The sequence below is a fragment of the Stylophora pistillata genome, chromosome 1 (genome assembly GCF_964205215.1).
Source record: "Stylophora pistillata chromosome 1, jaStyPist1.2, whole genome shotgun sequence".
Taxonomy (NCBI): Eukaryota; Metazoa; Cnidaria; class Anthozoa; order Scleractinia; family Pocilloporidae; genus Stylophora; species Stylophora pistillata.
In genome coordinates, this window is record NC_142519.1 from 22,959,817 (window position 1) to 22,983,011 (window position 23,195).

General features: G+C 36.7%; 1 protein-coding gene across 1 annotated transcript; it reads right to left on the minus strand.

Moving 5' to 3' along the window:
- Window positions 1–711: 711 nt before the first annotated feature.
- LOC111326406 (carnitine O-palmitoyltransferase 1, liver isoform) lies at window positions 712–23,064 on the minus strand. Its single transcript, XM_022930392.2, has 28 exons — window positions 22,642–23,064; window positions 19,438–19,581; window positions 19,305–19,335; window positions 19,105–19,206; window positions 18,930–19,004; window positions 18,376–18,438; window positions 17,828–17,905; window positions 17,158–17,262; window positions 14,539–14,623; window positions 14,116–14,230; window positions 13,608–13,688; window positions 13,404–13,479; window positions 11,626–11,673; window positions 11,362–11,469; window positions 10,878–10,903; window positions 9,955–10,020; window positions 9,553–9,637; window positions 8,825–8,912; window positions 8,130–8,160; window positions 7,598–7,643; window positions 7,036–7,088; window positions 6,415–6,496; window positions 5,359–5,437; window positions 4,978–5,051; window positions 4,628–4,663; window positions 4,157–4,234; window positions 3,124–3,216; window positions 712–928 (listed from the first exon to the last, which is right to left on the minus strand). Exons 1-28 carry the CDS (start codon window positions 22,917–22,919, stop codon window positions 860–862), a joined length of 2,295 nt encoding a protein of 764 aa, XP_022786127.2. The 5' UTR covers window positions 22,920–23,064; the 3' UTR covers window positions 712–859.
- Between the last annotated feature and the right edge of the window lie 131 nt (window positions 23,065–23,195).

Below are 23,195 nucleotides of genomic sequence, written 5' to 3' on the forward strand. Positions count from 1 at the left end.
GTTGCTAGAATCATTTATGAAATTCTAACCTAAAGTGGTCTGTTTGATGAGAGCTACTTGGGTTGCAATACAACGCAGCGAAGGGATCAATACGTCGCACAAAAAAAAAAAGATGGATACGTTGTGTAACAACCCGAAGAATGAACACTCTGTCGCTATCACGTGACCTCAAGTCAGCCCATGCGGTTGTAAATCCTCTTTCGTCTGAGGACACAAATATGGCCGCTTGTCACGTGAATGAAAACGTTCTTTGAATAATGAGTTAACATTTTCACTCCACAGACCCATAAAGATGCTAGTGAACACAGTATCAAATATATGTGTTGTAAAAAATATTTAGTCCAATTCTTTGATACTAAATGAAGCTGAAGAAGCATCCCGCGTTTCGTTAATGAAAATATGTGCAACATCGCATTCTTGTGTATTAAATTCACTCCTACTTACTTTTAGATGAACTCGTATCAGAATATCCTACGTACAGCTGACATTTTCAGCGAGCTGTTTCAAAAAAAAAAAGGACGCATTTAAGAGCTTTGGAGGGGCAATATTTCGGTAATAGACTGGCTATGGGCCGCTTGAGATTTGTTCAGTTGAAAAGACCAGTAAACTTTTTTTCCCAAAAGAATCAGATCATTTTCTCATTATCATAAGTGTTAGCTGGGCATGAGGTAGCCAAACACGGAGACCAGTTTGGAGGAGGGGCCCTACATCCTATTTCTCATAGGGATGGAAAGGTGAGGCGTGTCAGCTGAACATAGGAAACTCAAAAGGAGCGAAAGCTAGTTAGAAAAGTTACTTGGCTAAGTACAGAAGCATCCAGAGAAACTGATCGAAACCTCTGTTTATAGATTTTGAGGGTTTAGTCATCGAACAAAGCTTTCATTTCTGCCATGCTTTCCTTAATGTTTGCACAAAAACGTTTGCAATCCTGTGAGGGAAAGAACGTAAGAAAATAATTAAAATGCAGACAAGTTTCAGTGCAATAAACAGTTCAGTTACAACTTCGAAAGGAACTTGGAAAGAAAAAAACGGAGTTCGGAACAAGGTAATTAGGTTTTATCAACCGAGTTGATAATATAAATTGTCCACCATTAGAGTTTAAAAGCTGACGTTTCGAGCGTTAGCCGTTCGTCAGAGCGAATGACGAAGGGCTAACGCTCGAAACGTCAGCTTTTAAACTCTTTACGGTGGACAATTTACATTATAAACTTAGTTGATAAAACCAAATAACCTTGTTACCCCCACCGACGCAGCACCACAGTTTCTTTAGAAACTTACCCCCTGAGTTCGGAACACTTGCGAACCGCCCTAACTCATAATAGAGAGCTTAAGCACCAGACGTTCTCGAGGTCACGAACGCCTACCGGAAGTCATTAGAGGAACTATGTACATACTGCGCATGTCATGACGTTCGCGTGGTCACGTCGCAGACGCCAGAACGCCACTTTTCAGGTTGAAGGTAGGACGCCACAAAAATATGTTGTAATTTTGTTTTTAGGAGATAAATTATTGACTCAAAACCATAAAAAGCTCTTCTGCTTTTCATTAAGTGTTAAAAAAAAAAACGTTTTCGTAGCGCGTAAAGTGGTTTTTGCTTAATCGATAGATTAAACGGAATTCGACAATGGCAGACAATCTTCTCGCCAAGTCTGGGTGAGTTAAGTCATTTGATTTCATGTCCATTTGAATCATCAAATGCAGAACTAAGATTTTTTTAAACCGGGCTTAAGCTTATCACAAATTACTTTGAGCAATAATTTAGAATTGAGACACTTAAGCAACATTTATATACAATAACAAAGTGCAAAGTGAGATCAAAATGAGATCATATCTCATCTATGATGAGATAGATGATTGGCTTTCCGCATCGGTTGTATTTTGTAACTGCACATTGTAAATCGTATGCATGCCTGCTAGGTTTTGAGCAACCGACTACAAACATAAGAATAACAAATCTTGCTGTGGTTAACGGATTTAGAAAAAGAGAAATGGTCCTCTAGGCATCCAGATCATGCACTGAAAACTTCATGCGCGCTCGTTTGTTCGCATTGTTTACACAACTGTGAAGTGGTAAATTTCAAGTCGCCTAATAAATATGAAAGACGAATTATTCATTCTGTCAAGAGAGTGGAGTAAAGAAACTTATTCCTTGCTCATTAAGGTCATATCTCTAGCATCTTTTAGCAAAGACATGTTAACACGGGTAGAAGTCCGTGTCTGAAAAACGTCGACTGCTTAACCTTCCTATTTCGCGCCAAAAACGAAGGCCTCGATCCAGTCTTACGCGGCTTCTCTGCCGTTCGTGTTGTCAAATACGTCTGGTGCTTAAGCTCTATATGAACCGTGCCAGGACTGCCAAAAATTGCACAAAGATTTAAAGAATTCTGAATAGAAGGAAGCAAGAGTATTTTTCTTTGCCCTACGTTCTCGACAGGACGAAAAAAAACTTTCTGTATTTTACTTCCGAGTTCAGAATTTACCATCTTTCTTATTCTATTTGCACAAATTTTTAGGGACTTAAAGCAGTCAGGACGGCAACGCCACGGAAGAAGTCGATTAAAAAATGAGTTTCTACTTTTAGTTAGAATTTCGAAAATGGCTGCATGTGTTTATCGTCTCATAGGGCGCCAGACCTCAAACTCAACATAACGCATAAAAGTAGCGTTGAGTTCCAAATGTAAATTAAAATAATTTGCCGCCGCGGTTTCGCTTCGCAGACTACGCAAATTTGGGTGATTTCACGTTGTTGTTTTGAAAGGACGGCTAAGAAATGTACAAAGTTTTAAAATGCATGTGCTGGGCTATTGTTTTGCCAATTAGATCTATTGTTTTTCCACGTTCTCGTTGCCGTAGCCGTCGTGGTTTGCTTAAAGTCCCTAATGACGCTATCCGCATTGCTGATCCTAACAGTATGCAGGGCGCGGGTCAAACATCAACCTGGCAAAGCGTAACGGCCTCGCTTACCACAGACAGTCTTTATAGCTCGGTGGTTGAGCGTCGGAGCGCGGAATCAGCACGTCTGAGGTTTGATTCCTCAGATTTTTTCCGCAGTCCCACGCTCGTGACGAGACGAAAACATCTTTCTGTAAGAACTGAACGAGTACAGAGAGTTGAAATACTTACAGTGAGCTGCGACGAAACCTTGCATGTGACATGATAGAAGATGACATCTTCACCCGCAATAATGTACGATACTCCATAACCGTCATCAGCGACCTGATAAGAAATAAGAAAACTTTTCATCCGTGGTGATATTCTATTCGTTATTCGGTAATGACCAGTGAAGTTAACATGAAACTTTACAAACAAACAACAGTGAAACTGTTGAACGAGATAGGGTTTGTAAGGCTAGCGTGCAATTTCAGATTTAACAACCCTTTCAAAAGAATATGAAAGAGAATAATATAAGTAAACAAATAAGAATACGTAGTAAACAGATTGCGACAGCTATACCTAAAAAAAAAACCCACTCTACAGAGCCTTTGATATAGTGTGCAAACTCCTCTAACAATTTTATAGGAAAATTCATTACTTGACAAGGGAATTCCGCATTAAATTTCATGCGAAAACCGATATCGGTTTTCAAGTGCAATTTAATGCAGAATTCACGAGTGAAGTAATGGATTTTCCTTGAATCGCATAACTGAATGAAAATGAGTAAAAAAAGGAAACAGCACTACTTAAAATTGTTATGCTTAAGTAGATGCGAAACAATTTCACTTAGCCTCGTTTTCAACTCGCAATTCCACGCTAAATACCTTGCTTCGTTAGCCAATCAGAATGCGAGACTTTATTCAATGATGCGATTCTAAAACAAAGTCAAGAAGAGAGGCATTTGCAAGGAGGATTTAGGACCTTAACATTAAGAAGAAGTCATTTTATCATCATGCCTGTTTAATTGATGATGGAAATTTGGCAATTTTTTCATTTTTTAATCCTATTTTTATATTTACTTCAGTCTACCTAGAAAGTATTTTTTGCTGACTTTACTGATTATTTATTTCTACTTATTTAGTAATTTTACACGTAGTTCCATTTACTCATTTAGGAGTTGTTTGTCTACCAACCAGGACATGTGGCTCTGATATAGAACCAAATTCTTAATTCTAGCCAACAAAGTAATGCATGATTTCTCGAGAGAGGAAAGTTATCTTACAGGTCCAAACCCTCCTCCTGCCGTTTTCATTCCTGGATACTTGGCGTAGTCTCCTCTTTTTGTTTGCTGGGTTGCAGTCTGAAATGATGAAGAGCTATTTCAATGCGAATACAGGGCACATAAACATATAACCGACAGAACAAGTAACGTTTCGTTCGCTCTCCTACATGCAGAACGAAGAGGAGGCGAGTTAACGGTTAGCAACCGGGGTAAATCTTTAACCCAAAATCTAATAAGCCTTTTCTTCGTACTAACGCTTGTTCTGGATGGCCTATGTCAAGTTCTTGTTAATGGAGACAAACGAATGAGAGAATAAATCCTCCCTCGTTCTTTGCCATCACTCGTCTCCCTTTTTCGCGCACTCCAACAAACTGACTGTCTAAAACGGGTTAGCTCTGGAAACCAAGCAATCACACACACCGCGCTTCACCATGCTCCAACTGAGATTTCAATACATACAGCTGCACTTACCTGGCTTGTAGACAGCTTCCATGGTTCTTTGAGAGCCTACAGGAGAAGACAATTACAGAAATAACTGTGAATTTCCACCCAGTGAACAAAGCGCATTTTGATTGAGCACCATAAAACTAAAACTAATGTACTACGGCCACTCAGAACAAAGGAAAGTGTCAAGGGAACAAATGAGAATTCAAATAAAAATAGGCACGAGAAAATGAAATTACTCTAAGATTTGCTTTTCTTTTGATCGGGATGGTGGCACAAATTTAGTAAGAAAAGCAGTTAACTTACATAAGTGAATTTTTTTTCGAAACTCAACAATCCGTCTAGAGCCTTCTTAAAAAAAAATTGAAGAAACCAACCTCCTTCAGAAACGGTGAGTCCTCTTCTAAGTACCTGGACACAACATACAAGCCAAATAAATGACGGTCGACACCTATTGAGAACAAAACTTTATTAATAAAACATTTTACACTGATTTGAAGCTCTTTGCATACAGATTCGTTTGCTCATGTTATTACGCAGCGGGAAGGCGTCTGGCTTCCCGCTAGCATCAAAATGATGGTGACAATCTTGTGATAATGATTCCCAGTTGCCTTCGTTAGTGTACAATGCCGTTACAAACCTCGGAAGAAAATGTGAAATGTTAACCTGGTTCAATGTTTCATCATAAACTTTTGGACCACATAGCTAGTTCTCATAGTTTACACCCTGCAAAGAAAAATCTTAACTTTTTTTTTTACCTTCTCCAGACATCGCCTTTTTGAAACCATCGACATGAAGTTCCGCGGCTTTTTCAAGGAGCTCTTTCCTCTCAGAATTCTGTGACAAATGAGAAGCACATATCACCTGTCAGTGTTTGTATCCCAGGCTGATAAATTAAGAATTAAGATCATTTGCAATATGAAATCGAGTTCAGAAAGCCCACTGGAACATAGGACAAACATCTAAAACCAGCTCACGGGCTATAAGATTCATTCTGCCAGAGTCTATCCCAATTGCACTGACATGTCGCAAAATTGTACGACTCTAATTCATCCTTGTCAAGTAGTTAACTTAAGAAAATATGGTTTTAGATCATGATAACATCATCGGGGGGATTAGCGTGTTCATTTTCATCACCAGTCTGCTGGTCAATGTATGGAAAGTGCGAGGAAAAGTTAGATGTTGGCCGGTGCATGAAACCTCTGGGACTAACTATTAGGTACAGGTATCAGATCAAGAACTGTGGAAAATTTTAAGAAACTAAATTGGATCCCATTCTATGATGAAGTCGAGATAAGAAAGTGCGTGTTAATCTATAAGGCACTGCATGGGGAATCCCCTACGTATATTGAAAGTACTTTAACTGCAAATCACTCCCTGCATGGTACAGAGACCAGGCATGGCCAGTATAACCTAATCTGTCCCAAGTATCGGAATACTACTGAGGCAGGAAGGTCCTTCCAAGTTAGTAGTATTAAGTTATGGAATAGTCTTCCAAATGAGCATAGGAAACAACGTAGCATCTCCTCTCTTAGGAATGATCTGATGAATTATTTCATAAATTCTTACAGAGACATTGATTCTTTTGAAGCTGTATTATAATCTAGTTTTATTGTATTTATAATCTTTGAATAGTTACATTGTTCGACTCGTTAGTTCTATTTTTAATCTCTATGGCTTAGAATTTATTACTTACTAACTTTAGTTTTGAGGGCCACTGGTTTATCAGCACAAGCTGTTATGTGTATACCCTCTTTAAATAAAGTCGATTCATTCATTCATTCATTCAACAATGAAAGAACAAAGACACTCACCGTGGAAGAAGGGTCTAGCATTGCCTTAACAAAAGCACATGACTCAGTGGTGCAAGGTCTGACTGTTTCAGTGCGACCCTCTCTGAAAGAAACGAAGGATCACATCGGTAAAACTGGGGGAGGGGGATGGGCTGAAAATTAGTTACATGAACTAGCCATGCTGGCTCTGGCTGTAAAAACTAAAGATCGGAAAACCAAAGGACTCTCAAAGAACGAATTTTGAGTGAGTGACGTAAAACCAAAGTAATATGAAAATCGTAGAGAGCCAATGAAAGCTCAAAGTGCGTAACAGAAATCATACGCACGGCGGGCAAAATGTGAGTGACAAGTGGCGATTGGTTTTAGCTTGTATTACTAATGCCTGGATTTCACTAGCGACGCAAGCACAAGCACAAACACAAGCACGACAGCTCATACTACACGGCCTCGACGCAAGCGCAAACACAATTACAAGGATGAGAATTTGTCCTTTTTTCTTGTGCTGGTGCTTGTGTTTGTCGACGTTCGTTTCCACTTTGGTATATTTACCTCATGCGTGCGTTTGTGCTCGCGCTTGCGCTTGCGTGGCTGGTGAAAACCACGCTTGAAAGTAAAAGCCCAGTGAAGGAAATGATCTCGTACCTGAAAAGTCTTGTCATGGATGACTCATAAGTTAGACTGAAAGATTGTTGATCCTGAAAACAATGAAGCATTGGCATCCCATGGTAAATGCACGTACCTCTAACATGCAGAACTTCCTCTCTAATTTTGCTTAACCCACTGACCCCTGAGTAACGATCGACTGGCTTCTAATTTCTCCTTCTAGTTTCACCCTTGATCAAATGTAAAGGTCATGATCATAAGGGAACTGAGAACCAATTTAAGAAGCTCCTGATTGCAAAACAGATTTCCCTTGTCAGAAACACAGGAAGTGTACTGAATGAGACAAGTGTGGAGAATTCGAATATCACAGTTAAAGCAATTCTGGTAAGTTCAAGCTTGTATTGGTACTTTTCCTGCTCCACTTTACAATGTCCTTTTTTCACTTAAAAGAATAACTTTAGGGACAGTGTCCACAAAATCCATTCTTATCGATAATGTTCCCTAGGAACCCGATATTTAATTGCCACAGACTACAAGCTTTACCTCCACTAAATTCGTTTAAATATAGAATGAAAGAAAGCCACGTCTAACGAAAACAAACCTTGAAGTAGGCCAGCTGAAGACCCATCTGAATAAAAGCATCTGGGCTGTGGAAAAGGATTAAAGAAGAGGTGAAATTTTTGGCCTCATGAAAGCATTCCTTCGTTAAGTATTAATGTTGCAACTTTTAATAAACAATCGTTTTGAGACATCTCTTGACTGTGAAATCTCTTTGAAACATGAAACATTAAACCTAATAAATTCAATCCACTTTGTGCCTTGATCATGGACGCTACAAAACTATCTCCATGGGGCCAAAATTCACTCAAACATTCTCTTAGTTCTCAATGGCGCGAATCAAATTATTGCTGCAATTTGCTCTTGCAACAAGTAGCAGCAACTTGTATTATGATATCTTGACCCTAAATACAAGCAGCCATTCCTTTAGTGCTATGCATTCTACAATTTTCAGCAATTCCAGGTGAGTGAGGGTTTTTTTTTTTTGTTACATGCTGCACCTTTGCTCGTCAAAACGTCAAAGGTAAATGCAAGGGTAATAAAAAATAATTGCAATACGAACAGCATATTAGTACCTTAATTTGCACTTTTTAATGGCACCTTTTCCTAAAATAAAATTGCAAAACGTTAGTGAGTAAACCTTTCCGTTCTTAGTCACTTTCTGCTTTATTTGTAACAAAAGCTATACAATTTCTAATGAAACAATTGATAACCAAGCCCCTATTTTTAAATGAGAGGGGATTAAGAAATGGTTGTGTCCAAGAAAGACTGGATAACATAGTCGATTCAGAAAAGCTGACGTACTTCAAGTGCTGGCAATTTCTCAGAGTAAAGAGCTGTAAACAACATCTTGCTCAAAGTTGATAATGAGCCAAGTGTTGAAGATAATTTTGCATACTACAGAAAACAGTTCAAACAGTGTACAGCAGTTTTTTTTTTTAAATCTTTAAACCTGAGGATGTGATAAGTAATTCTATCCTCTAACTGCCATTCCTTTTTTGGTATATTTGTTGGGAGAATTCAGTCTCATATCGCAGTCACTGCCCTCAAGCTGATAAATTTGTCTATTCTTGTCATCCGTTTGATGTATTGAAAATAATTGTGAGGAGAATGTTACATTCACTTTCTTCTGGGAGTGAAAGGGTTTTGTGTCTTATTCAAGAACACAAGATGAACTTTGATTTAGGACACCTTGATTTATGTCTAAAGACAGTAACCACTAAGCAATATTATTGTATTTTGAAATAATTTGACTTGAGTATCGTCTTACCAAAAGCAGTGTACACAAGCACATGGAGGTCGAGGTCATTGATCAACTTTTCTGCATTCTCCTGGCAAGTCTCGATGATTGAAACACACTGAGTAGAAGAAATGTTTTTTCAGTCATCATTTACTGTGGTCAGTAATGGTAGATGAAACAATGTCTTATTTTTCTTGACCAAAACTAACCATGTGTATAGAAAGCTGTACTCAGCAAACAACAGAATATGAAAAAGAGGCTCAGAACAGCAGCTGTAGCACAATTTCCAGCAATCCTTGCTTCAAATTTATTGGAATCCTTATAATACCTTTTCTTTCTATTGCAAACTGACTTGTAAGCACCAATTAGTAGTCTAACATATTGTTCTCAAAGTTTCATAACTAATCAGGGCCACCTTTTAACTTTTATGCTCTGTTAGTGATCAGCAATTAACTTCTTACAACAATAAAAATGGTTTAACTGTGCTAAAGAGCGACGTTATTTTTATACACTGCCAACTATACACTTGTGAAGCGAAAAAACAAAAATGGTCAACTAAGGGATTGATAGAGCCTGAATTTTACACAACACTGTGATGACTAATCCACAAACAAGGAAGTATTCATAATTAGAGCATTTCACTCTGAAAAAGATAAACCATGTGATTTGTGAAAACTTGAGAGCAAAACTTGTTGGGGTTTCCCAGCATTTCACCCCTAAGTGTAAACAGTTTAAGAAATAAAAATGCAGTGCCACACCTTTTCAGGGATGTCCCACTTGAGCCTTACAGGTGGGGGAAGGTCAAACTCTGGCTCACCTTTGCAGTGACCATCTTCCTTGTATCTAAAGACAGTTGTAAGAGTTAAAGACTATGGAGTGCAACATGCTTTGTTATAAAATTGTTGACTACAATCTCTCTTCTTCAAGTAAACTGCAATTAAACCACTGTCAGCTCATACAGATTAAGTAAGTTGGTTCAAAAAACAAAAAGGAAATGTACACAAAGCACACCATGCTGAATTGGATTGCATAATCACAAAGTTGTTCATGATTTTTTGACGTTATAATGAAAACAACTGACACCATAACTTTCTAGGAAACAACAAAAACAGTTTGCAGCTTCATAACCATACAGTACTAGAATTGATTTGATAACTTACCCCATAACTTGGATGTCTTCTATCATAAGACTCTCCCCAAAATGAGACATGATTGGAGCATCTGCCCTAAAAATGGATAGAAAAATTAATTTGAAATTTAACATTTGCCTATTTTCATAACAATTTATTTTAACTAAACTCTAAAACTTGCATAATAATTTTTGTGAGCACTGTTCTTAATGTGGTTAATGGAATTGAATTTAACATGGTAACATCTATAGGAACAAATCTGGTCAGTAGTATTTTGTAGGCATTCTGTTAGCATCTTAACTGTCTGTTAGCATTTGTGTTGGTCATGTGGTTGTTGGAGTCCAGGGGCTTTCCTTGTCCAGTGATTCTTTATTAGTATATATGTTATTTTTTCTATATTTGCATTGTGTTCGCTGTTCTATAGCGTGGTCTTGCTGTCCTTGAGGATTGCAGTTCTCATCCCTCCCAGGGTTTCTTGTCCTTGTCTGTTTATTTATTCATTCATTTTTTTTCCCCTTCTATTGAGCCATCTGGCTCTTGTGTGACAATTGCTTGTCAGGGGCTTGGTGCAGGGGATTTCTGACCGCATTGCAGGTTGGGAAGGCCAGTCCCTGGTGTTCTAGCACCATCTGATGTGACTTCCATTACGGCCCCTTAGCCACTCAGGCACCCACCCTTTATTTCTGACTTGAACCTTAAGAAGCACAAGCAGAATACCTTCAGTTACTGTAACAAACTGTTTCATGGACTGAAATATCTCTGAATCAACCCTTAACTTTCAATCTCACCAGGTTTGAATTATTTTGTTATGTTCATTTCATCTGATACTTTTTTCAAAATAATTATTGGCCAGGAGTGGGGAAGAGCAATTCTAAATGTTGCCAGAATACATGTATATCTGTACATTTGCAAAAATTGTTAAAACAATATGACATACTAAAAAGTTTTCATACCATGAGTGCTCTGCACAAAGGCCAAACTGCAACAAAAGGAAGAAACAAAATTCCTTTAAAGCCGGGCTTCAAAATCACCCAACATCAATCCACACTGTCTCATAATTGTAAGTCCTCAAAATGAAAAGTTACAATTAAACAACAGTAGCAGAATGATGCAAATGTTAAAACTACATTACCCAGTGAAGTTAATTTTTCTTATCTGGATGAACATGTATGATGTTTGCCTTCCTGTCCCCACCCTTTATCTGATGAGGAGTATTCTTTATCTAACCTTGTGGCTGTATTCAAACAATATGTGGGAGGAGGGTCCTCTTGATTTAATGAAAAATTTTAAATTCAGACTGAGGACATTGTTACCAAAAAAAATTCTCTTCAGTTCAAGTTCAACACTTTCTGCCACTGATAGTGCTTAAGTTAAAAAATGGAATGTAAAGTATGAGCTACACTTTTCAGTTATGGTCATCTACAATTTGGCTCTTACCCTGCCATTCTTGAAGACATAGCTGGAGAATGACTTATCAAACCAGCAACTGTGGCCATTGCCATGGAGCAGATATCGACAGAGAGAATCCATGTCTTCAGAATCTTCCTATTGTTAAAAAAATAGATGAGCAGTTAAATGGTAATTACTAAACCTTAATCATAAAAAATTAGCACTCATTTTTTTCAACAAGCCCCTTATAAAGAATACATCAATTCTACTGACTTCAATTTATTCTAAACATTCAAAATATTATGCTCTTACTTCTCCATAATTCATTGACAAATCCTCCAGACTCAAGAAAACTGCAGCCTGAAAAATTTTATTAGAACAGGAAAATAAATAACATAGATTTCCTCACACAAATTACTGAGTGATGCAAAATGAAGACTGTTGGGAAAACCTGACAAAAAAACCTATGACAAAAATTCATTTTGATAGTCTCTGTCTTAATTTAATTTAGTAATAAATTCTTAAATAGTGCATTAACATTGAACTCTATGCGCTTTACAATTACAATTAACAAGATTTCAATAAAAATCCTATACATGCAATTATCGCTACTCTATCTAAACTAACGAATTATTACGTGTTATACATAAATTTGACAACGTACGATATCAAAAAATCTGGTGGCTTAATTTTTGAAAAGATAAGTTTTCAATAAGCGTTTAAAGGAGTCAACAGATTCGGCGTTTTTTATGCATTCAGGTAGTTGATTCCACAAATACGGTGCAATGTAGAATGCTCTTTGCCCATACGTTTTAGTTCGAATTGTTGGGACCTCAAGTAGATTCATATTTGATGAATGGAGGATTCATGCTGGAATATAATAACTAAGAAGTTCAACAAGATAGGTTGGAGCCATGTCATTTAGTGCTTTGTATGTTATCAACAGTATCTTGAATTGAATTCGTTTGGTGACCGGGAGCCGATGAAGTTTCGTAAGTATAGGTGTTGTACTGTCTCTTGATTTAGCACCGACTAACAAGCGGGCAGCTGTGTTTTGGATCCGCTGGAGTTTTTCTATGTCACAAATCGGTAGACTGTACAATAGGCTATTACAGTAATCAAGTCTCGATGAGATGAAGGTGTGTATCAATCTTTCATTTTGCTGCGTCAAGAGGTATTTACAAACACGACCAATATTTCTGATTGCTAGAGACGACGATTTACAGATGGAATTTATATGCGAGCGTAAGTTCATCACAGAATCAAGCATGACACTCAGGTCTCGGACAGTATTAAATAAATTAAATTGATTTTGATCTACAGCTCTTAGGATGCCATTTGAGACTTTTAGTAAAGCAGTTTCAGTGGAGTAGTATTTGCGGTATACTGACTGTATCGTTGGAAATAACTGGTTCTCGGCCATATATTTGTATATTTGATTTGCGACCACCCTTTCGATTGTTTCGAGAGAAGAGATAGATTTGCAATCGGTCTGTAATTTGATTTAATTTGAATGGAAACCTCCAAAAACAAAAAAAACAAAAAAAAAAAAAAAACAATAACAACAACAACTACTACAACAACTACAACAAACAAACAAAACTCAATTTATGGTACTGTCAGAAGCTTAACAGGTAACTGTACGCGCTTGAGCCATATTAGCCTACCACTACCTTTTCTACTTCCCCTTTTCAAACACACCATGGACAAAATGATTAAGGGTAGTGCAAGAAAGAAAATAAGTCTGAGCTTGATTGAACTTAAAAAAAAGTAATTGAAATATTTGCCATGAAAACTGGTTGAGAAAGGTAGTTTAAAACCTTAAAGGGAGACCCAAGTTTTCATTTTCTCCTATCCTTCTTACTTTTTCTTCAAAACTGAACCCAAAGTGTTCCAATCGTTTCTAACTCTATTTCAACATTCTATTTCATTTTGATATTCTTTTGACAATTCTCACAGCATGCAAGGCATGCATCACATCTAATTTATAAACCTTTAACCTTCTGAACTGGCTGAGATTTACATTTTCTTTGTGCAACTTGAATGTGACAAATGGTTTCAAACATCTTTCATAGCTTCTATGCACTTACATCCTCTATACAGCCCAGAGACTCTCTATTGACACCTTTGCTGAAGTAAGTACTTCTTGTCTCAGCCCATAGATTTCTGCAACATTCCAAAAGAGGTTGCGGCAAATTGTTAATGTTGTATGTTAATGTTATTTCCAATGAAATGACATTATAAGTAAATTACAAGACTGTTTTGTTAACAAATTTATTCTGTTATCATTATACCTTTCAGCACTTGTTAAAGCAGGTAGAAGTTCTTCCCCGGGTGCTGGCTTTGAATCATCTTCCAGGATCCTTACAATTTGTCTAATAAACAAAAATTATGGAATTAATTGTGACAAAAAGTTTGCTTGTGCAATCAACAGTGGGTTTTGATTGGCTTAGCCATTAAATAATATATATGCTTTATTGACCAAATGTGAGGTCAAGATGACTGGATATTGGCTGAGTTCTTTTTTTTGCATTTTTATGCATCAGGAACATTTTTTGATACACAGTTGTTTGGATCAATGACATTCAGAAATGTGCCATGGTAGACATGGCATAGTTTTGTTTTTGAGAACTTAATTACCCAAGTCCTATGTTTTAAAGAGAAATTATAAGATCCTAGCAGCCTGTGTTTTGGTAAAACAAGGGCCTTGTGACAACCCAGGTAGTCCTCTTAAAACACCTTAGTTTGTCATTTAACCTATTTTCTAAAAAGCTGTTAAATATATAATATAGATTGTCATACTTTTCCAGATCAGCAGCCTTCAACAACTGTCCACGATGAAAGACCTCAAGTCTAAAAAATCTTCCCCGATGATAGATAACAGTATGGGATGTTGATCCATGGTGATGGAGGTGATCTAAAAACAATAATACCACAAAATACGATAGTGCTGTCAGGAGATTTATTACGATCTGATCATAGTGGTTCCTTAACAAGGACAAGTCATTGTGAGAAGGGGATATCTTTACTTTTGCCAACAGTGAATCACACCAAGAGAATAAATGAGACTTAATCCCAGATGACAATTATTGGCAAACATTATTGTAGCATAGGATGAAGATGATGAAATAGCACTTTGATACTGTTAATGGTAGCAATGTAAAGAGGCATGTGATAGAGGAAAAAGATTACCAGGACCAACAGAAACTAAATTGTTACACTCACCTTGTTCTTTCAGTGGGATCCTAGTTGTATTAAATGTTTTCCTGAACTGTTCTGAACAAAGTGGAATTAAACCCATTGCAAATTGCTGCAAATGAAACCATATAAAGATTATGAACTAAATGTATGAATGTACTTTACAAACTATTATTATAATAACAGTTCTTGTATCACCAAGAGAGGGTTGAGGGCCTTGGAAGTATGAGAGCCTCCCCTACTGCCAAATAGTTATTAAATATTTTTAAATTTAATTACAAATCCTAGCAACCACTAGAGAGTCCTCTATGGCAGGCCGTTTGTAGCAATATTCAAAAATTCTTTCATTCAACCATTCAACACCCCCATTCAACCATTCAAGAATCTATTCAACTATTCAACCCTGCATTCAACCATTCAATCCTGCATTCAGACCTGATGGTTGCAGGACTGAGTAACCTGGCACAATTACACGAAAGACATCCTAAGACGTCTGTTATGTTAACTTGGAAATATTGTACACAGTAAACATTCCTTCAATTGACATTTATAGCAATGTAACGTATTTCTTCAGACAGGTTCAATAAAAGAATTAAATCAAAATCGAATTGAAAAGACCGAAAAATTTCGTTGGCTAGAGATACACACTAAGATGGGTTGCCTGTGGTTTCCCAAAGTTCTTTGCAGAAGTTCCTCAAGTGTTTCAGAAGATAAGTTGTATGATGGCCTCCCGGGTGAAGATAGATAAATTTGCTTATCTGTTTGAGCCCAAGTTAGCGACAGTTGATGTGGTAATGGAAGCTACCACATCTATACTGGAACCAATAAATGGTTCCAGCCTTGTAAAATATCATCAAAAGCAGACGTAAATTTATGCAACACTGTGTTTTCTCATTATCTTCAAACTGGAAACAATCTTCCAGCTTTCTTAACAAGGAGACTGTTTTGTCAAGTGTTAAGGCATGCTTTTCCAATGGTTCTACCTCGAAAGGAATCTTACATAACTGAGTCGTCTAGTTAGGATGTGGTTTAAAAAACTAGGTATTCAATTCTGTTAGCTCAAATTGCTGTGCATTTGCCGCCATCTTGCATTCTACGATAAGTTAGGATTCAGGCTCCAGCTCGGCCATCTTTCGTGCCAGGTTCCCCAGTCTGCCAGTTGAATGGTTGAATGTGGGATTAAATGGTTGAATGCGTGATTGAATGAAAACAAGTAGCCATTTAACTACAATAACAGGCTGGAGAAAGAAAAGGGAAGTTAAAAGGGTAACAGCTTCGTTAAAACTGCTCAGTAACATCATTAGCAACTCAGGACTCTATTCATGGTCAAATCACTGTAAATGGAATCTCTTGTTAGTGACCACCTCTCAAAAGTGACCACCTCTCATAGGCCACCACTTTTAGAGATGATTGTTTACAATCAGGAAGTAGATCATTAATGTTTCTTATGCAGCTGCTGAGCTTTTTAATGACTTACCAAATCATGTAAAGAATTCTGAATCAATAAGGAGTTTTACTTCAAACTATTGGTTTGCAAAATGATTGTACGTAATTTTAGTTGCATATATATTTAGCCTTCATACTTATTTATTTATTTAATTAATTTAATTTATTTATATGTAGATTATAATTTATTCTGTACACGGCTTCAATGTAAATAAGTGTCAACTTTTTTAATTCTGTGTATAAGTTATTATTATTATTATTATTATTATTATCATAATTTTCAACTGTTTTTAACCTCCTGTAGGCAACCGCTTGACGAACAATCTGCTTCATCTCTCACGAGTGGAAAAATGTTGTTTCAACAGATGTCATAAAAGTAATTAAAAATTAATTGGAATTGTTTCTGCAAATACAAAACAATCACCATAGACCTATAGATATTTTCTAAGCCACTAAACATTATTACTATATGATTCAATAAAGCCATGGCAAAAGGGTCCAGTCATCATATGCAAATTACCTAAAATATGAACCCCTGTGGCTGATCTCAAGAAAGCAACTACCTCAAGTAAGCAGCCACTAGAATTGACATTTTGGGTGGTGACTTGCAAGAGGTTCAACTGTAGTTAATTAGTACACAAACTTACAGGGCCCCTAACTAGTAATTATAGTTCACCACTAAATTTTCTCCAGTTCTTATTGGTTTAAATCAATCACATGACGCAATAGTGTTCATCCATGGAGAGACACTATCAGTCCATAGTGCCCGCCCGTGGAAAATACCCAGATGGATAGTGCCCGTCCGCAGAAAATACCTGGATTGATAGTACTCATCCGTGAAAAGTTTTGAATAGTTTGACGGCCACGAAGCTGGGCAGATCGGAAAAACAGTGACTTTTCAATTCTGACAGGTATAACATATTATTTAGCCAATGTACAGTTGCGAATTATTGACATTTGTGACAAGCTGTAGGCACGGAAGAAAATTTAGTGGTGAACAATAAATTAACCATAGAGTGTTTATGTCTCGGAACTATCGGTCTGATAGTTGCCCCTTGGAAATTTGATGTTCTTAAATTAAACTAGCATATTTGTTTTAAGAACATCAAATTTCCATGGAACAACTATCAGCCGATAGTTCCTCGACAGAAACACTTCATTGTTTAATTATTGTATCAAGTGCTAATTAATTGAACTTACAGGTTCCAGTTTTTCCTTGAAGATCTGTTTTCTATACACATACATGGCATGAATGATGTTGGCTGCTCTTGCACTTTGTATTGGTGATGGAACCTCCATAGAGTCCTGGATAAAACCATTTGGTAAAAGAAAGGTCATTTATAACTGACATCTCATTTTGCAATCATTTAAGTCTACCCAAGAGATTTATACAGCTCCAGTACTTAATAGGTCAAATGTGGCTATTATTAATGTACAAAAGGAATTTAGCAAAAGCAAATTCGGTGGGAAAAATTCTCATCAATATTTTTAAGCAGTTAATAGAAAAACATACAGGATCTGTAGGGCTAATCTAAGTTTTGTAAAAAAAGAGTTTACACAAAGGTAAGAAACACATGTGTGTTCACAGGTACCTTGACCAACATGGATTTCCTCAAGATTTAAAGTGAGCAGGTTTGGTTGAAAGTAAATTGTGTGTATGGAATCTAGATTTCGATCAATATCATGTCTTTTGGTTATATCTTAAACTGATGACTAAACTTGCTTGTGAGACCCTATACAATTACAGATTTAACTGGCAATGGTCACCAGTTGTTGATCATCCGCAGAATTCACTTGTAAATTACGTCTGTACAAGTTCTGTGTATCTACATCACAATTTATATAAAACCACAAGATGAAAGATACTGACCACTCCATAGTAGTTACTATTGATCATAAGAGGTTCTCTGGAGCGAAGATACACAAACTGCTGCCACCAGTCACTGATCTATTTAAGTCATACACAGAATTAGTTAAACATCAATTATATCCACACTGACATAAATTTCTCAGTTAATGCATGTGCATGGTGTCATTGTTCAAAATAACAGGCTGTATTCTATTGTAAATTGATCAATAACAGTAGATGTAATAACTGAGGGGAAAAAAAAATATATGCAATAGAAACATAGACAAAGTGTGTAGTTTAGGACAGATATGAGGCCAGTTCACAAAGATTCCATGACAAAACACAAATCAATTTAAAAAGGTAATTAAAACTTCCAGTGTGAGAAATCACTGATAGGTCCAGTGTATGTCTTATTACTAATTTTGAATAATAACAGTCAATGTTCATTGAAAAATCTTATTAACACTGACAGAAGTAAATTATAATTCTAATACCAGCATTATAACCAGCCCCCAATCGACAGAGACCTTGAGGGTAATAAAAAAGACAACTTCAAAGGAATAACATACATAGTTTGTGGACCACCAAGATTTCCAAACCAAGTAGCGCTGTAGCTTCTTTCCAAGACCATTCTAAAGAACCGTAATATTACAAAATGTGTCAAAGCTGCCTTAGATCACAAATCTATGGAAGGAAGAGCTGTGCTTGGTGTGTTAAGAAACCTACTTGCAGCCAAATAAACCAGGCTACTAATGAAGACTATTAATGAATCAGTTATTTGAAAACTGAATCCATCAACTCATATCAACTTCTTAGTTATAAACTCCCTGAGAATTAACATAAAACTGCTGCAATAAATTACAGCCAAATTATACAATAGAGTAAAATATCCAGAATCAAAATAATTAACAAATCTGTTAATTATAACTGAATAAAAAATTGAAAATAAAGTTGGCTGCCAGAATAAAATTTCAAAGCTTACAATAGCCAGTCAAAATTATAAGTCAATTAGGGTGAAAAGAATATTGTTCTAGCATATGGTTAATTTTTTAATATAAACTGCAAATAAACAGAAATAGGTGATATTTCTAACAGCAAAGTTCGATTTAAAGCTCTCTCAAACCTTAAATTCTTCCGCTAATGTTTCCATCTTTTTAAATCTTTCTTCCCCAAGAACAGGTCTGACTGAACGCAAGTACTGAAAAATCAAACAATTCTAGTTATTATATTGGGTTTCTTTTATGATCAGAAAGTAATAATTAAAAAAATGAGAAATCATTTTCTAACTTCTAACTTACTCTCTCAGTAGTGGCATTGAGATCTGGAACAGGCAAGGATGGTAGAGACTTCTCATAACTGTACAAAGTTGGGTTCTTACCTCCAAGGAGTTTTACTAATCCCTGAAGTCACAATTAGTAGTATTAGTATTATGATCATACTAATAATGAAAAACAATATTCAATACAAACACTAAACATGTCAAGTAAAGGAAACATACCAGCCAGCACTTAGTTTTAAATGACAGCTTCCTACGACAAAAAAATTAAAACCGTTTTTTTAAGTAATTTTTTTATCATCAAGTTTTAATATCTTAAGTTCTCAATCACAAATTAAAAGTCAAGTAACCTTACCCTCTTGGTTCATACAAAAATGCTCTATAACGCAGCAACTGGCGCAAGGAGAACTGCTGAATGTGACCTAACAGCATCCACAGTATTGTTGCACCCACCAAAACTGCCACAGCTATTACTGTTTTGGGGTCTAAATTGTGACTCCTTGGGAAAAAGAAAAAAGAAACAAATCACTGTATGATACACAATACATTTTTCCCTTGTATTTCATTCTCTGGAATCACGTGATACAAAAAAAAGACAATTCTGTGAACTAAGAGCATAAAAAGTTTATAGTATAAAAAATATGGGTTGAATTGACATGGCATGGCCTGTAAAGTTGGATCCCATTTACCTTCTTTGTGTGACCTTTAGACTTGTTTTCATTAAAAAGAAAGAACTTTTTTTTTGTGCACTTTAGACAACATTCATATGACCAGAGGCAGCAGAGCATTTTGAAATATGGGGGGGTCTTATCTTTCAACCAGCCATGAGCAAACCCCTACTCTAATTTTCCAAAATGCCCTTATTGTTGTTCATTGGCACAAGCAAACCTCTTCGCAACCTTTACAGTTTCGAGTGTGTCCATAATTGCCACAGTGTAAAATATTTCAGCTTTGGGTTTGATTGGATAACCGCACACAAAATTAAATCATGACTAATTCCCTGTTAAAAAAAGCATGTATTTGTATGTATGTATAAATCTGTCTGATGAGTGCGTAAGCACGAAACTCTGAGTAACAGAAACCATGTGTAGTCTTGTTTGATCGCTACCTACTGTATTAAGCTCTGCACACGTGTATTGAGCACTATTCAACGGTATCGGCTACTCTCTCACATGAATATGTATGCATTTACGAATATTTATACAGGGTAGCCAAGTTTAGCAGATAGCTAGTTTAAATGGGGCCCTGTGAACACCCACCCATCCCACCCCAGGGGAGGACATCCACCACACAATAATCTCGTGCGTGGGAAATTAATGTCTCCTACCCCTAACCCTAAGGGAGATGGGGCCTACGGTTTATTCGTCCTTATCTGAGAAGACTAGAATATCTATCCATTTCTTGATATTATAGAAAGGTAGCAAATTCTCCTCCGCTATTTTAAGACCATGAGTATTGGTCCGGCCAGGGCTCGAAAGCATGAAAGGATCTGTGAAAAGATCACAATTCATAATATTTTGCCAAGTTTTTATGCTGTGCAAGCCATATTTTTGGCACTGAAACATGGGGGGGGGGGGGGGGGGGGGGTTGTGCCCCTTAAATTTTGTTTGGGGGTATGGCTCTCCTGCCCCCCTGTTCCATGGCCTTTGATAACTCTTGCTGACATTCAGATATTTTAGTGGATTTAGAAAAGAATAAAAAAAATTGATGTTTTCTCAACATATGCCATTCATGTAAAATTAATTATCTCTTGTGGTTGTATGTGGGTAGTAGTGTAATAGACATTGCAAAACAGAACAAAAACACATTATAATGTATAATATATGCAAACTGTGTAGGTGCTTCAGAAAGATGAGCTTTCAAACCGGCAGTCTAAATCCCATGGGGATCAATGAACGCTTTTCATTCCACTAATTTATTCGTGTTTTTCTTGTTGCCACGTTCCAACCAATAATGTAGCTTCATTCTCTACCTTTAAAAGCACACACAACCCACAATTCCTCTATTCGCTCCGACGAAGGGCTAACGCTTGAAACATCGGCTTTTGTAATCGTTACGGTGGCTAATTTACCATTTCGACTTTGTTGATATATCCAAATTATTTCCTTACCCCCACCGACACAGCCCCAAACAGTTTCTTTAGAAACTATCAGCCTTTATTCAGAAAGAAAATAGTTTGAATTTTCTCAGTGCAAAGTCTAAATTTCATAACGTCAGTAAATTTAAAACTTTAAGCAAAGAATTTTTATATACATTCTGCCCAAGTTAAACCTTTGACAATCATTAACCATTTCAAATTGTGATACCAAAGTACAACTTCACTGTAGGGTCAGCATTAGGAAGTTCACACTAGTTGTTATATTCATTGATTTAGGCCCATCCACAACCCCAACCAACACTCAACTTGAATTGAACCAAAAAAAAAAAAAAAACTATCTGCCACTTTATCCTTGAACATGTACCAAAAATTTTTTGGCAGTTGGTTCTTCTAAACATAGACCTAATCAGTGAGTAAATAATTAAAATGATTGGATTGTCATCCTACACAATCTTCATCTCAGTTCAAAATATCATTTCCTGCATTATTTTTAATATACTTAAATATCTGCCATAAATTAAATATGACCCAAGGAAAAACTCATAGCCCACAACAAATAAAGCTGGCTGGGTTCCTTCCAATCCCCACGGGACACTGTTGTCACACCATGTGTGCCTTTTCCCTAATCAACTTAACAAAAGAAACAAGATATAACGAAAGTAATTATGCATACAATGTTAGCAGAAAATGGATAGTTTCTTCTCTGGTGGTAACCATCTAAATACCTAATTAGATCCTGTTAATAAAATGATCAACAGTTTTCATATGGTTGGCAAGCTACAAAATCGAGGTTTCACTCCGATCTGTTCAGTAGAGGTTGAAAAAGAGCCTACTTTGACAATAAAAGTGACTACGTAAAAACCCCACGGCGAACTTTCCAAGTAACAAATATTATATTAGCATTATTATAATATTAAGATCACACCTATTTGCCACATCCTCATCTGACGTTTTTTCAGGAAGAGGAATTACGTAAGGTCTAATTGACCCAACAAACCTCAAGATTCGGCGACAAATGGGCAAAGTTCTGTACATATATACAAATATAATATTTATTATCGATGATGATTATCTTCATTTTAACACCTGTCTGGCATTAAATGCATGAATTATGATTGTAACGTAAACACAAATTTCAATGATGCTGCTCTTTCTTTATAAAAAATAAAGGATTCAAAAGTACCGATCTAGAGAAAATAAAACAAGTCGCGATTCAGATTTTCACTCGTGTCAGATGACTCTGGTTATTGCCTAAGGTCATCTTGACCTTCGCAAATTTTATAGCAAAATCTTAACCAGAGAAAAGAGCACGAATATTTAAATATATGAGGTACATAGTCTCAACTCAAGTAGTTTTAAATCTTATTACTAGGTTTCTAACAGCTAATGGGCAAAGAAATAGGACTTCTTCCAATCTTCGACAAGGCGGGCAAAGTCCATCTACTAAATATTTTTACCTACCAAGGCATTCCACGTTCCAACCTTCCTAATACTCCCAGAGTTGTTTCATGCTCTGAATATCGAGCAGCACCCAAGGCAGCAACAAGAAGAATCCAAGAAGCTGGGGTTGCAGGAAAAGATCGTTTTAAAATCGCCTTCTTTGCAACCTTAACTCGCCGTTTAGCAGATTTCACCATAGCTCGACCGACAGACTTAAGACTGTGTCTGTCGAAATTGACGACAATTCCATCCTCGGTCACTTGGAATTGAAACACTACGCCAAGCCTAGCTTCAGCCATACTGATTCCTTACAGGTTCCAAGGACTATTTACGTTATCAGCTCAGCAGAGATTATAAACACTAACTGTTACACAAAACGGTTCTCGTGTTCTTTGGCTACAAAATTTACACGCCGACACACACACCTCCTTAGCGGGCGAATTAGTAAACAGTGTTGAAAGCGGAGTTCAAAGTCCATCTAGCCTCGTTCCCGCGTTCCTCTCTCGAAAATGCCCAGATTTCGTATAAAGAATGAACGGGTGTTTTTTTTTTCATTTTTACCTGTTTCAAACAAC